The 14,979-nt window shown below is 35.3% G+C and overlaps 1 protein-coding gene across 1 annotated transcript in view; it reads left to right on the plus strand.

Annotated features, from left to right (window-relative positions):
- ATF6 (activating transcription factor 6) overlaps window positions 1-14,979 on the plus strand; it is a 148,849-nt gene that overhangs the window by 109,112 nt on the left and 24,758 nt on the right. The window contains exon 15 of the mRNA XM_058656206.1: window positions 2,310-2,424. Coding sequence (XP_058512189.1) covers window positions 2,310-2,424 — 115 coding nt within the window. The remainder of the gene's footprint in view (window positions 1-2,309; window positions 2,425-14,979) is intronic.

The following is a 14,979-nucleotide window of genomic DNA, read 5'->3' on the forward strand; positions in this document are numbered from 1 at the left end:
GCTTTAGATTTTGTAAGATTTCAGAGTCCTTTGCCTAGAACATTAAATGTCTTCAAGATGTTTCTAATTAAAAGGAAAGCTGTTGTAGGAGGCAGTATATTGTCAGAGTTAATATTCTAGCATTAGAACTTGACAATTCAAAGCTGCTCTGTGGGCTAAGTCAATGGAACTGATGTACACTCATCTACCCAGTTTTCACTGCACAGGGCTGTTATAATGGTTACATTAGAAAATTTATTGAAAGCACTTAACATGGTAGTAGGGACATAATTCAGGGCCTCCAGATTGGTAAATGTTGATGATGTGATGATAGTGATATCAGTGCCACTGAAATTAAAATTAAGCCTCCAGTTCTGTCTGTAGCTCCAACACAGACTTACAGTTCATTAGTTAATGTAATGTTTACTTAGCGTCTGCTGTATGCCAGACAGTGTTCGAGGCACTGAGGGAAGAAATATATGTATAGTAGAGATCTAATTTGGACCTATTTTATTCATTATCATTTTTATACTTTTTATTAAATGACATTAGTAATCAGTATTTTAGTAATAATGAATGTGTAAAATCCTAAGATTATATTAATCCTGTTGGAATGGACAACTCAAATAGATTAAAAAAAATATATATATATATATGTATGTATTTAAAGATGTATTTGTTGATAATTTTACTGTTTAATTTGGCCCCCTGGTATGTTGCTGCCATGTTGTGTTACAATCCCAAATGCTTGAAGGCTACAGGTGCATCATGAACAAAATATATGGGTTAGGGAAGTTGCATTTGGTGTTGGTTGTGTGTTCAGTATTAATGAATAACATATATATTAGAGATGTATTTATACCAGAAAGTAAAAATATGTTGCAGTATGCATCTCTGCTCTCGAATAAAAGGAGAACGCCCAATGAAACTGATAAATATTCCTTGGCAATAGGATATTAGGCTATCTACCATTGTCTATACCTACAATACCATGATGCATTTAAACAATAGAATGTTGAACTTTTGATTGCTGTTGGAAGACTATCCTACTGTAATAATATGGGGAAACAGTGGGAGGGGATAGGAGGTCTAGGGGGGCAGTCCCTGTGTCTGTGCAACTGTATCATGAAAACCATCAAACAAAAAAAAGAGATGTCTTTAGAAACACACTTAAAGATAGTGTTGCATATTGATTGGTTGAGAAAATATTGTAACCAGAAAAACAATCTTGTATTTCCCCCAGGAGAATGATTCAAGAATCACTAATTCAGTGTTGGCAGTGATTTGGGAGAAAATAACTACCACAAATAATGAGAATTGACTATCCAAAGTGTTATAGTCGGGAATGGCTTAGTAAACAAATGGAATGATTTCAGAGTTTTTATGATTCATTTCTGATTTCCTTCTGGGTCAGTTTGGTTTGCCTCTTAGGTTGTTAATGTCTGATTGATATGTAAAGGTTTTAGGAAGGTACTGTTGGATTCTCTTAACTTTTCTGGATGTTGGCTTTTTGTGCACTACACCAATCACCATGAAAATATAGGTTTTTTAATTGTATCAAGTCACCTCTGTGGTGCTTTTTTTTAAAAAAGATTTTTCTTTTTATTGGAAAGCCAAATATATATAGAGAAGGAGAGACAGAAAGATCTTTCATCCACTGATTCACTCCCCAAGCAGCTGCAACGGGCAGAGCTGAGACATTACAAAGCCAGGAGCCAGGAGCGTCTTCTGGGTCTTCCACACGGGGTGCAGGGTCCCAAGGCTTGGGGCTGTCCTCAACTGCTTTCCCAGGCCACAGGCAGGGAATTGGATAGGAAGTTGGGCTGCTGGGACACAAACTGGCACCCAAATGGGGTCCCAGCACATGCAAGGCAAGGACTAAAGCCACTAGGCTACCACGCTGGGGCCCTGTGGTTCTTCAGTATTGATGGCCAGCAATTGTTCAGTGACTACTTCATAACAGAGCTTGTCCTTGTCACCTGACATATGACACAATCTAGATGCCAGTAACAATCTTGGAAGGTTTATATGGTTTGCCTCATTTTGATGGTGAGAAAACAGACTGAAGTACTTTTCCCTGAAAGTACTCATTTGAGGTGTGGAGCAGGATTTCAAAGCTACATCTGTTTCGAGACTGTCTTTCCATTTCCCCTTTTTCACAGCCTCATAGCCAAAAGAACGTACACAAAGGCTCCATGACTATCAGAGTTATTTTTTAAAAAGCTTATGAGAAATATATCTATATAGTATGACATAATAAATATATACAATGAAAAAGTTATGAATTTCAAAAATATTTACTCTAATATTCCACCTTTGTCTTGCCTTAGTGGGAACTCTGGGAGTGAGCTGCAAGTGTATTATGCTTCCCCAAGAAGTTATCAAGACTTCTTTGAAGCCATCCGCAGAAGGGGAGACACATTTTATGTTGTGTCATTTCGACGGGTAAGTTCATTTTGAAAGAATAAAACTAGCATTTTTTTTTGTCTCACAAGATATTGGGCTGATTTTATTGTTGTAGATACAAAGGTGGAAGAGATAGAAAACAATAAATTGTGTGGATGGAACCATCTGAATGTAATACTACATGCTTGGCTTTGACCAGTGCAGAATGATGAAGGTGGACATGGAATTGATGTCAAGCTAGGAGTTTATTCGTAGACAATATGAAGAAGTTCTTATTCTTCATCGCCCCTAGAGCTGCACTTTTTATAGTCAAATGAAAAATAAAAACATAAAGCTTTTCTATGCAGATTTTTAAAATCAGTTCCCATTTGGTAACCGAGAAACAGACTTATGAAACATAGGGCTAAGGTGAATCATGAGCTTATTAACATACTCATTGTGGGATGTTTACATCTGTGTTCCTGGAACATTCCATTCTTCTTTTCTGTCTTTTTAATTCTTGATAGTGAAAACTATGCTAGGTAATGTCAGCCTATGCAACAGTAAATGCTTACATTAGAGCTTTTGGATGCTACTAATGTTGAACTAAATGGCAAAAATGTATAGCTATGTACTTTCCATCTATTTTACTATAAAAGGAAGTTATATTTTTCTTGTGAGTTGCCATGTGAATAGTTCTATTAGAATGCTGCATGTTCCCACATAAATGAATTTAAATTTCTCAATGGCTTATATGTTAAGCCTTTTTAAATCTTTTTAAGAACATGGAGGAGAGTGTTTAAAAAAAGTATGTGCCAATAGTAGAATAAACAGTTCATTTTCTGACCACTGCTGCTGCCCACTGTCTCTGATTCCTCAGCGAAGTAGTTAATTATTTGCCTAAGGTATAAATGAACAGCAGCTCAGGCTCTAAGGACCAGAAGAGTGTGGTCCTTGAAGATCACAGGCAGAAAAATTTTCATTATTAATAAAATATGCTATGAGAGTTGAAGTACATTAGCCACAGATTCTCATGATCTCTGGTTTTTCAGAGTTCCCTATTATTCTCTCAGAATGACTGGTCTTTTTCTACTACAGCAGTCTCAAGGTTCCTTTACAGCAGCAAGGGGGCAGCTGAGAACAGGTTTTCAGCTAGATTCTGAATGTTCTAGCTGATAAGAACTAAGTACTGGAGCTGCTACTGATCCTGTTTTGGACTTTTAAAAAACGGGATCTAGAACTCTGAGAAGAACTGATAGGTGACCAAGTACCTATGTAACTGCGTCACATAATACAATGTAATTAATGAAAAAAAAAAAAGAAATAAATAAAAGCAAAAATGGCCTGTGTTGGGCCCAGTGGGGGAAAAAAAAAAGTGATAGTGGAAACAAGAATTATAATAATCCTATAAAAAAAAAAGAACTGATAGGTGATAAAATGAATGTGGTGAAGTATGTTAATAGAAGTTACTCCAGGAAAATGTTCTTAATGTTCAAATAGCCAAGTGGTTTCTTAAGCGCTTTATAATTAATGAAGCTAAGTAGTATAATAATATTAGAAATAGCATTCATCAAACCACAGATTGAAATCATGGTTCGTAGTGTCTCTCTAGGTAAGAAACAAGTATTTTAAATAGAGAAAGCAAACCTTGCTTTAAAGGGACTGGTCTTCTTAAAAGATAGATGGTGCTCTTTTAAGAAAACATATGTATTGTTTCTCTTGCATTTGTAAAAAGTGATTTGTCATTAGTTTACTGTAAAAACTGCTGTAACTACATGAGAAAAAGTGGTGAGCACTTTTTCTCATGTAGTTCATATATTTTATTTCCTAAACAATGATGTATCACATTTGATGTTTCATATCAAGGAAAAGAGGCAGGATAAACTTAAACTTAACAAAATATTAGGACCCGGCGCAATTGCATGGTGGTTAAGGTCCTTGCCTTGCATGCATCAGGATCCCATGTGGGCACGGGTTCTAATCCCAGCAGCTCCACTTCCCATCCAGCTCCCTGCTTGTGGCCTGGGAAAGCAGTCAAGGGACCCTGCACCCCCGTGTGGGAGACCCAGAAGAGGCTCCTGGCTTCGGATTGGCTCAGCTTCAGCCCTTGCAGCCACTTGGGGAGTGAATCATTGGACAGAAGATCTTCCTCTCTTTCTCTTCTCCTCTCTGTATATCTGCCTTTCCAATAAAAATAAATAAATCTTAAAAAAAATAGTAGTAATTAGATAAGTCTTTTTTTTTTACATTTTAAAAATTTATTGTTTAATTTTATGGTACAATTCCACAGGGTCTGGGATTTCCCAACCCTGCTCCCTCAAATTCCCACACTCCGACTGATTTTCCCCATTGTATTACAATGGTGTAGTCCTTCATAACCAGTCATAAGTCCATCAGTCTGTTATTTAAGTGTGCCCTGACATTGCTGGTACAGACAATGGCAGACAGTTCAGCATCCCATTGTCTAGATATGTCCCACAGTTTCATTGGGAGTTTCATTTTAACAGTAGGGAAAAGATAGCTCATTTTATCTTGATGAGTTCAAATTATGTCATGGAAAAGGAATTTAGTTCCTAAATACCTAGGTTGTTTTTGTTTGTTTGTTTGTTTGTTTTTGCTCTTGCTAAAAGGAAAATGAAGGAAGTCATTATTTGTCTTCCGTTTTTCAATACAAAATATTCTAGTAATTTCATCAGAAAGGTGAGTGGGGTTATTTCTTGTGTGGAAAGATGTAGACTTGTACTCTCACCTAGGTTCTTAATTTCATTGACAGAAATAATTGTAGTTGATACTGTGACAGCATTGGAAATTCAGAAATGTTGCAATTCTAAAGCCTCAAGTTCTGCTTTAGTATGAGCCACACACTTACGACATACCAATAAGCAAGTCACATTGTTTTATTTTTAATTGACCCTGTAGTAAGCAAAATATTTCAGTATCTTAAAAGGTAGTAGACATTATCTGTGTAGTACACTATTATTTATAGGACACACTCTCTCCCAAAACAGGAGCCTTCCACACCCCGCATTCCTGGACCTTTTAATTCACAGTTGAGCTGCTGACATTATTGCCTCTAGAGCAGACCCTTGGATAACTACTGAGTTCCTGTTATAGGTCAGCAGGAAACAATGCTTGTGATCCCAGTAGTCCTGACAAAGGCTCAAAAGGCTTTCTGTTCTTTTCATTTCCCCCTAACAGTTTTGCCTCCCACCATAGTCATCTCTGCTGGTGCTTTGTTTAGTCCCAGGTAATCACAACTTATTTTACTTAAACTACTTACCTTTTCCTCTTTGACTTGTTTTGATATGATTTGGACGGTGTAAGGAACAGGATTTTTTTTCTCAGACTTTCAAAAGACTTTGAGCATGTTGTATGAATAAGAAAAAAATTCAATTAAATCAAATGTTTGTTTTTCTTAGTGCAGATTTCATAATTGTCTGTTTAGGGAGCTAGATGGCAGGCTGAAGAATAAAATGAATTTAAGAGCATAACACAGAAACACATTCAGGACAGCTCAACTAAAGTTAGATAAAAAAAGAAATGTTTCCAAAGGAAGGACAAATGAGAACACTGATTAAAAGCGACAAAATATTAATTCATCCGTAATTCCCCACCAGAATTCAAAATATCATCTTTAGATACTTCATCTCAACCTGTAATGTCTGTAGAAAGGATTCTATTGTTTTTTTCTGGGGCAGTTTTCCACGAACAGTAGGTTTTCTTTGATTCAGTTCACTAGGAATGTCAATTTGCCACATTTTATCCTGCCATCTGTTATTTCTGTTGCAAATGAAATGAATACCTAGTTTTTGAACACTTTTTGTTTCTTTGTTTTTTTTTGTTTTTAATACCCTTCCCTCAAATCAAAAGTAAACACTTAAAAATGTCTTTCCATCAGTTTCAGATTCATAGAGTAGAAACTGAGCTATTTATCTGCTTCCCTCAGAGCTGGTTCTTTCAATAATACCACACTTGGATATTTCACCTGTTACTGATCTCTTATAAAATTTGTATTAACATATGTCGGGGTATAGCTTGTAAAATAATCTTTAGTGATAGAAACTTACAAGATGCTTGGGAACTTAAGAAGTGCAGAAAACTGATTGAGCAGTTGAGCAATGTCTTTGTGCTTTTTTTTTTTTAAGATTTATTTATTTTTGTTGGAAAGGCAGATTTTATAGAGAGGAGAGAGAGAGAAAGATTTTCCATCCACTGGTTCACTTCCCAAGTGGCCACAATGGCCGGAGCGAAGCCAATCCAAAGCCAGGAGCCAGGAGCTTCTTCTGGCTCTCCCATGCAGGTGCAGCATCCGAAGGCTTTGGACTATCCTTTACTGCTTTCCCCAGCCACAGTCTGGGAGCTAGATGGGAGTGGAGCAGCCTTGGACATGAACTGGCACCCGTATCAGATTCCTGAAGCATGCTAGGCCAGGATTTAACCTCTAGGCTATCCCACCAGGCCCTGTGCTTATGCTTTATAAACTAGACTGTGCACTGCTCCTCACAGAGAACTGGAAGAGTGACTTCTTATCATTCCTGATTCCATAGCAGCTCAAGAGATTACACTTTAGTATTTTCACACATTTCTGATTCAGACTTACACAAAAAGGATCTGATTGGGTAGCTGCTCAAGGTGTCTTATGAAGAATTCCTAAGGCAGTTTTAGCTCTTGATCCATGATTCACTCACTTGTGACCAGCGAAGTGGGATTGGATTTGATAAACGTATTCTCTGGTTTTGTAAGCCAACAACTTTATGCAATAGGAGGAGTCTGGGGTTCTGAGAAAATGCTTATGGCAGACCCTTGAAACTTAGTATATTATTTATTACACTCTTCAGAGTGTTCTTAATTCTTTCTTGCATTGGTCCCTAATTCTCTGGTCTGAAAGGCTCATTTTTTCTGCCTGTGTTGGAACCCTCTGAAAGGCAAGAAGTGTTACACTTTGTTACTGCCACTCCTGACACTTAATCTACCATTCAGTGAGTACTTATTAACCAGAGTAGTTTGAAGTGTGCTTCACTGAGAAAGTCAGTGATAAAAGCACACTGCTTTTCAAACCTTTAAGAGGGTATTTTTATATTGTTTTGCTTAAAGAAATTTGAATGTGTTTTACTGATCCAAGAAGTGACATAATAGTGCTGAATTCCAACAGGAAGTTTAGTTAGAGATGACTTCTCTTTTGCCCATGTATGGTTGCACTAGCCAGTGTGCATCAGCTTTATTTCTTGTCTGTAAGTCTATGAAGACATCAGATGGGTAAAATGGTTAACAGCTTTCAGGGTCAGCAGGTAGAACTCTGAGGTACTTGCATCTTCATTTTTTTTCAACATGTGGTAGAGGCATTTTGGAGTGGAGTTAATGAGATCTTACTGCTATCCTTTTTGGAGAAGAAATGGTGTCCAGTATCTGTACAAATTCAAGCAGCATAAATCAGAAGCTTGAAACTTTGGGCAAATTATAGGCAATGTTCTGATCATTGCAAAAATGGTGTTGTTATTTGTTAAAAATGTATGCCAAGAACTTAATGCCATGGGTGATCGTTAAAAACAGAATTTCACAAAACAGCAATATTTCTCAAATCAATACCTCCATGAATGTCTAATCCAATGAAGAATGTTTTGTTTTGTTAATACATCTTATTTATTAGAAATTTATGTTTAGTTTTCACATATGTAAATAATATATGTCATGTGGATCAATGTTTATATAAAATCTTCAGAAGCAGAAATTTCCTCAGTAATCAAAAGAAATTAGTTTCTGGAATCTGTTTCAGAAGGATGTGGCTGCTTCACTTGTTTCTGCAGCTTCACCACTCGCGCATCCATGTGAAACTTGGAGTTTGGCCACTTTGCTTATCTTCTCTTTCATGCTTACTCACCCTTTCAGCCCAGTTCTACCTAGAAAATATGTGACTGGATTTGGAAAGATACTTAAAAAGATACTTAAATTAAAAAAAGAATTTTATCTCAGAAGGGGACCTTTTAAAGAAACCTTCTTTTAGAAGGCTTGTCATTAATTTTTAACTTACTGTGGAACCATCTTTCATTCAGGTTTAAGTACATTTCAGAAAACAGCACAGCTGAGTATCCATTTAGGTTTACTTAGTGATCAAATCAATAACATACCCATTTTCTGTTTTATTTCATCATGTACAAATCCTGACACCTTTAATATAAATAAACTTTGTCATTACCAACTTGTTTTATATCCATAGCCCATTCCTGAGATATATTATTGAAAGCATTTCTAGCTGTATTTTATGGATGATAGAACTGAGGCAAAAAGGTTGATTGACTAATCAAAAATGGTAACTAATAGAATTGGTGAAACAATGAAAGTATTCCAACATAATCCTTTTTTCTTTATATAAGATAATTTTAAAAGTAAATTAAAAATTACTCTAGCTTTCTAAAACCAGCCACTATTTTATTGTTAAGTCTGATGAACAGTTATTACATAACTTCCAGACATTTTATCAGTTACCTGATTATAGCTTAAGTACTCCATTAGGTTATATTTTTAAATTACTTACTAATTTAAGGACTGACAGGTTATAACATAGCTTCTAATTTCAGATTAGGGGAATAGAGTAAATAGGTTTTAGATGTTTCTAATTCCCTTGAGTGAAATAATATGTGAAATTTGCAACATTTTTGAAAACAAATATTTATTTTAATGTTTAGAAAAATGGACAGTATTATAATTATCCATACTCAAGAGCTTCGCATTGAGAAAAGTGGCTTTTTGTGTGTAAATTAATTTTATTATGGATTCTGAATGTGTCATGCTAGATCCTAGAGATCAGAAGTGTTTGATCTCAAACTCCTTGTTAAATATAATTTGTTGTTGTGTGGCTTAAGGAGATGTAATCATACGTTCATTAGCCCTATATCAGATTATTCACTAAGATTAAAAAAACATTTTTATCATTTGCACTTCTCAACTAGAAACTCTAAAGGAAATTGCTTTATAATTTGTTTGAGTTCCACTCTCCAGTCCAGCTTCCTGCTAATGTGCACCTTGGAGCAATGGCAGGTGATTGACTCAAGTATTTGAGGGCCTGCCACCCAGGTGAGAGACCAGGACTGAAGAATTCTCAGTTCCTGTCCTGAGTCTGGCCCAGCCCTTGCAGTCATGGACATTTGGTCTATGAACCAGTAGATCAAGGATCTGTCAATCTGCCTTTTGAACAAATAATGATTTTTTTAAAATTTACTTATAAAATTTATAAAACTTGGTTAATAATGAAATTTTTAAAATATAGTCTATTTTGATGTGGTTGCACCTTTACCTAGGAATAGAATTGTTTCTGAAAGATTTCTAAAGTTTCACTGAAAAAAAGGTGAGATTTAAGAATTGATCCATTATCGCTTCTCAACCTTTTGGCTAAGATCAAGTGTAACAGTTGCTATGTTAAAAGTTCTGACAGTTTCCTTGTCATCAAATTTTGGATTTTTTCTAATAAGGCAAGAAAATACTGCTTCAAAGCAACAGTGTACTGTTTGAAAGAATCTCTTTTCGCATGATAAATGCATAAGGAAAAAAACCATGCATTAAACAACCCTTAGGTATAGACCTTAAGTATCTGCATTCTGGTTCTGGTTTTATAATTTGCTGACACCTGTTATGTAACTTTAGACAAATCAGTGAATGACTCTGGTTTCCACATTTGTAAAGTGATAAAGTTTGGGAGGATTCTGTGTTGTTGTGAGTTAAGCTGCTCCTTTGGATGCCCACATACCCTATCAGAGTGCAGATTTGAGTCCCAGCTGCTTTACTTATTTCTGCTCTCTGCTAATGTTCCCTGGGAAGCAGTAGATTATGGTTCAAGTTCTTGAGTCCCCACTAACGATGTGGGAAACCTGTTTCCTGACATCAGCCTAGCTCAGCCCTTGCTGTTGCAGGCATTTGGGCATTGAACCAGCAGATGAAAGACAGTATCTCTCTAATTTCCTTCTAGTTTCAGAAATCCATAGTGTTTTGTATGTGCATGTAAACAATGCCCTCTTAGAAAGCTACAGTATCAACTTCATAAACTTTCTGATGATTCCAATAATAAATTTGAGGGTTTTAAGAAAATATAACAGTAAAATAAGGCAGGGCCATTATTTTTTTAATAGCAGTATTACAATTTATTTAATAACTTATACAGTATACAATGTGATAGCATATAATTCTTAGAATATTTCTATGAGATAGGTAAAACTATTATCATAGTCAGGCAGCTGGAGAACCTGGGGCATTGAGAAATTGTTTATCCATCAAGACACAGTGTGGAATATTCCACCTTGTTGCATATCCACTGATCAAGTAATTCCCTCTTTGCAAGCATAAACTAAACATAGAGTCCAACATCTTATAGTCCAGTCTAGTTCCTCCGCTTCTTGGGGAGACTCTATTCCACATGGGGGGAGGGGGAGAAGGGTGGGGTGATTCCCAGTTCCAACGAAACTGTATCACATAATACAATGTAATCAATGAATAAAAAAACAAAAAACAAACAAACAAAAAGACACAGTGTGAAAGTGGCAGAGGAAGTCTTTACCCTAGAAGCATAGATTTAGCGTCTGTGTCTTCAACACTCCCTATATTTCTCTCCTAAAACTTTTATATCCAAGTAGAACTTTCAAAGTATTCAACTTAAGAGTTTCATTGCGTCGATTTCTCTGTTTAAGACATACTTTGAGTTACTTCAGGTTCTTTTTTCAGAGAGAACAAAGACAAAGCCTTATGGAAAACCAAGCCAGTTGCTAGTGGGAGGATTAAGAGCCATTAGGAAAGCACAGAGGAGAGTGAGTGAGTGGAATACAGAAGTGGAAAAGTATAATGCAGAGAGAGATGGCTAGCAGTATTAGAGGTTACAGAGCTCCTGGAAAAGTGAAAACTACTCATTTGGCTTATATGAACATAGAAATCATTGATGACTTGAAATAGTACAATAATCAGACTGGAATACAGACTAGAGATAGGAGAGAAGATGAAAAGATTCAAATGGTGAGGTTGGTAATTTGACATTGAAGGGACATAGAGATAGCCTGGATATAGTTAAAAGAAAAAGAATTAAAGGTATGTGTGTGTGTGTGTGTGTGTGTTTATGTTCTAAGAAAGCGAGAAATCATAAAAGAGTATAAGAGACTTTTGCTTAGTTTACATATGTGTAAATATTAGTATAGAGCTTTTATTGTATGCTAGAAAAGCATGAAGAAAGCTGAAGTATAATTTTGATTTGTTTGCAGAAAAATAAAAGTATATGGAATTAAAGCATTTAAAATCACATTTAAAAAATTCCGTATTAAATATTGTATAAGTTGTGGTTTTTAATAATGGTAAAGAGTTTGAAAAATACAAATGCTAAGAGTTGTTCCTAATTTATTTGTAGATGATTTTAGAATTTTTTCTCATATAAAAGTTGGAAAATTAGCAGAGTAGTTTGTGATATCATTTTATGCCTGAAGAGAATGTGGTGCAAGCTTTTTGACCATGACACAAAACTTAATTATAAAGGAAGCAATTATTCTGGTTAGGAAAAGTTGATGATTTATGGGGTGACTCAGGGTTAAGGTCTGAAGCACTCATGTCATTTCCTCCCATCCCCCATATCAAGTGACTTACTCATTTTGGATTCCAGTTTAACTTTTGACCCCATCAGCAAATCTGAATACTGGCACTTAGTTGACTTTTTTTCTGAAATATATTACGACTAATCATTGTATGATACTTTTTCAACACATTGCCACTAATCTGCTAGGAAGGTCCTATGATATAGACTCTGAGGAGTGTCCAGTTCATAATATGAACATTATACTAGAAGCCAGGAGGATGGATGAGTACGTAAAAGTAGAAGTATAGTTCCCAATTAAATAGGTTAATACTTTTTAACTCTGTTTCTCCTGCCTGGTTATCAACACCTTGAGGTCAATAATCCTGTTTTGTCTTAGTTATTATAATCCTATTTTCAGTACACATATAGTGCTAGGTGTGTAGCAAATATTGAATAAATATTACATGAACCACTAATCTGATAGCATATTCTGAATTAGTTGTTGCTAATACCATAAAATGTCAGAAAATCTGTGATGGATAAGCATCTTAGTTATTTTTATCTAGGTCATCTGAGTCTCTTGAAAATATAAAATATAGCACTGGTAAAATGTGGAGAAAAGGGAACTATCACCACTGCCAGTGAGAATATAAATTAGTATAGCCATTATAGAGAACAGTATAAAAGTTCCTTAAGAAAACCAGAACTACGATATAATCTAGAATACCACTGCTGTGTGTGTGTGTGTGTATGTGTGTGTGTGTGTGTGTGTGTGTGTGTGTGATATCATCATAAAATGACATGGTTTTATTGCAGTAATCTAACATATCCATTAATGGATGACTGAATAAAGAAAACATTGATGTACATGTACACAATGGAATTATTCAACTATAAAAAAGTGAAATCCTGTTGTTAGTGGCAACACGAATGGAACTGTAAGATCTGGATGTTAATGAGTTAATCTAGGTACAGAAAGACAAATACTGCATGTTTTCATGATTTATGATAGCCAAAAATACATGAGGACATTAAAACAGTGATCACTAAAAACTAAGAAGGGTAGGAGGTGAGGGAGTAAAAAGTGAAATTTAATAATAAGTACCAAAACATGGTTAGATAACAGAAATAGGTTCTGGAATTTTATAGCACTGCAGGGTAACTTTTGTCTATAAAAATTTATTATATATTTTCAAAATAACAAGAAAAGAATCTAAAGTTTTGTAACACATAAAAATGATAAATATTTGAGCTGGAAATATTAATTGTCTTGATTGATCATTATACACTATACATTATATATCTATATTGAATTAACTATACCCTTTAAAATATATATGTAAGAATCATATGCCAATTGAAAAATATAAAAATCAAGTGCATTTCAAAAGGCTTAGTACCATTTTACATAAGGGAAACTATAGATCTAGTTTAACAGCTCTATGTTTTAGAGTTAGAGTAGAAACGTAGTAATTCATAGAGATTATTTTTTAATTAGGAGGCTAAACAGAGTGTGGTATCATTTTAAGCTTGAGAATGAGTATGTCCCAGACCGAGTAAGTTCCGTATCTAGAGAGGCCCTCTATCATGTGTGTCAGTGATGTGTCAGAAAGATGGAATGTGCTAGCATTTTCTCTGCACAATGCTTGCTCTGTAAATGGAAGATATTTAAGAAAGTGTATCAACTTAAATTGTTGCATTTTTTCCTAGACTATTTTCAGTAATTTATTACAGCCCTCTATGTCTAATTACAGAACATGTTGAAGTATAATAAACCCGATTTATCTTACACAGTTTACATTTTGCAATCTTTTTCATTCCATGTTTATTGTTATTTCGCTTTATGTCTCATATTTTTATTGTTTTATAATACAGTTCCATAGGCTATGGGATTTCCCATCACCCTCCCAAGTTCCCTCCACTTCCCCCTTGATTTCCCATTGTAGAGTTAACAATGGGTGTTCCTTCAAGAACATTCCATTCTTTTAAACATAAGCTCAGTATATTTTATTCTATTAAAGAATGAGTGTGCCTTTGAAATTCCTTAAAGTGTGCTTTAAATTAGCAGCTTTTGAGTATCTATTCTAGTAAAGGTACAAGCCAAGTGAACTAAAGGGAATAAATGACATATAATAAATAAATAATATGACTACCTACCTGGGCTTCAGAAATATTACTTCTGGCTGAGTCTGATGCTTTTTGGCTACTGTTTCAGTTTCCACTGCTCTTTCTGGTACCATACCTTCCCCCCCTCCCCCAATTTTATACTTAGTTTTTCCCAGCATAATTATTTTGAGGTTCATCCTCAGTGTTGCTTGTACCAGTAGTTCATTCCCCTGTTGATAAATATTCTGGTATAAGGAGCAAGTAAAATTTGTTTTACACTTTCCACTGCTGGGTTCTATAGTAAGGCTACTGTGAATATCTATGTACAAACTTAGAGACACACATACTTTGATTTCTCTTGTGTAAATACATGAATGGAATGGCTAGGTTATATATTAGGGGAACATTTAGGTTCTTAATAAGTTGCCAGCCATTTTCCAAAGTGGTTGAGTTGTACATTCCTATCAGCAGCACATGGGAATTGTGCTGCTGCATCTCCACCAACACTTGATATAGACACTCTTTTTAACTGTGGCCATTGTAACAGGTATATAGTTATGTCTCATTGTAATTTTAATTTATAGTTCTCTAATGGTTAATAGTTTTTATGATCATTTTTTGTGCTTACTTGCCATCTACAAATGTTTTTTGGTGTTGTGTACATTTTTATTGGATTGTTAAATAATTCATCAGAGGTTTTGGTGTGTGTGTGTACATTCTATTTAGTAGTGGCTTAAAACAGCACACATATATTATCTCATTTTCAGCAACGAATTGTTTATTTTTACTAGTCTATTATAGTTACAAAGGATATGGATGATCAGCCAAAGGGAAGGGATGCACAGGGCAAGATATATGTGAAGGGACACAGGAATTCCATACCCCATCTGGGTTCACCAGGCACCTCATGTGTTCCTCAATCCAGATGCTTTGAAAGTTCTTTATGTTTTCTAGGATACAAGTCTATA

The sequence above is a fragment of the Ochotona princeps genome, chromosome 2 (genome assembly GCF_030435755.1).
Source record: "Ochotona princeps isolate mOchPri1 chromosome 2, mOchPri1.hap1, whole genome shotgun sequence".
NCBI classification, from domain to species: Eukaryota; Metazoa; Chordata; class Mammalia; order Lagomorpha; family Ochotonidae; genus Ochotona; species Ochotona princeps.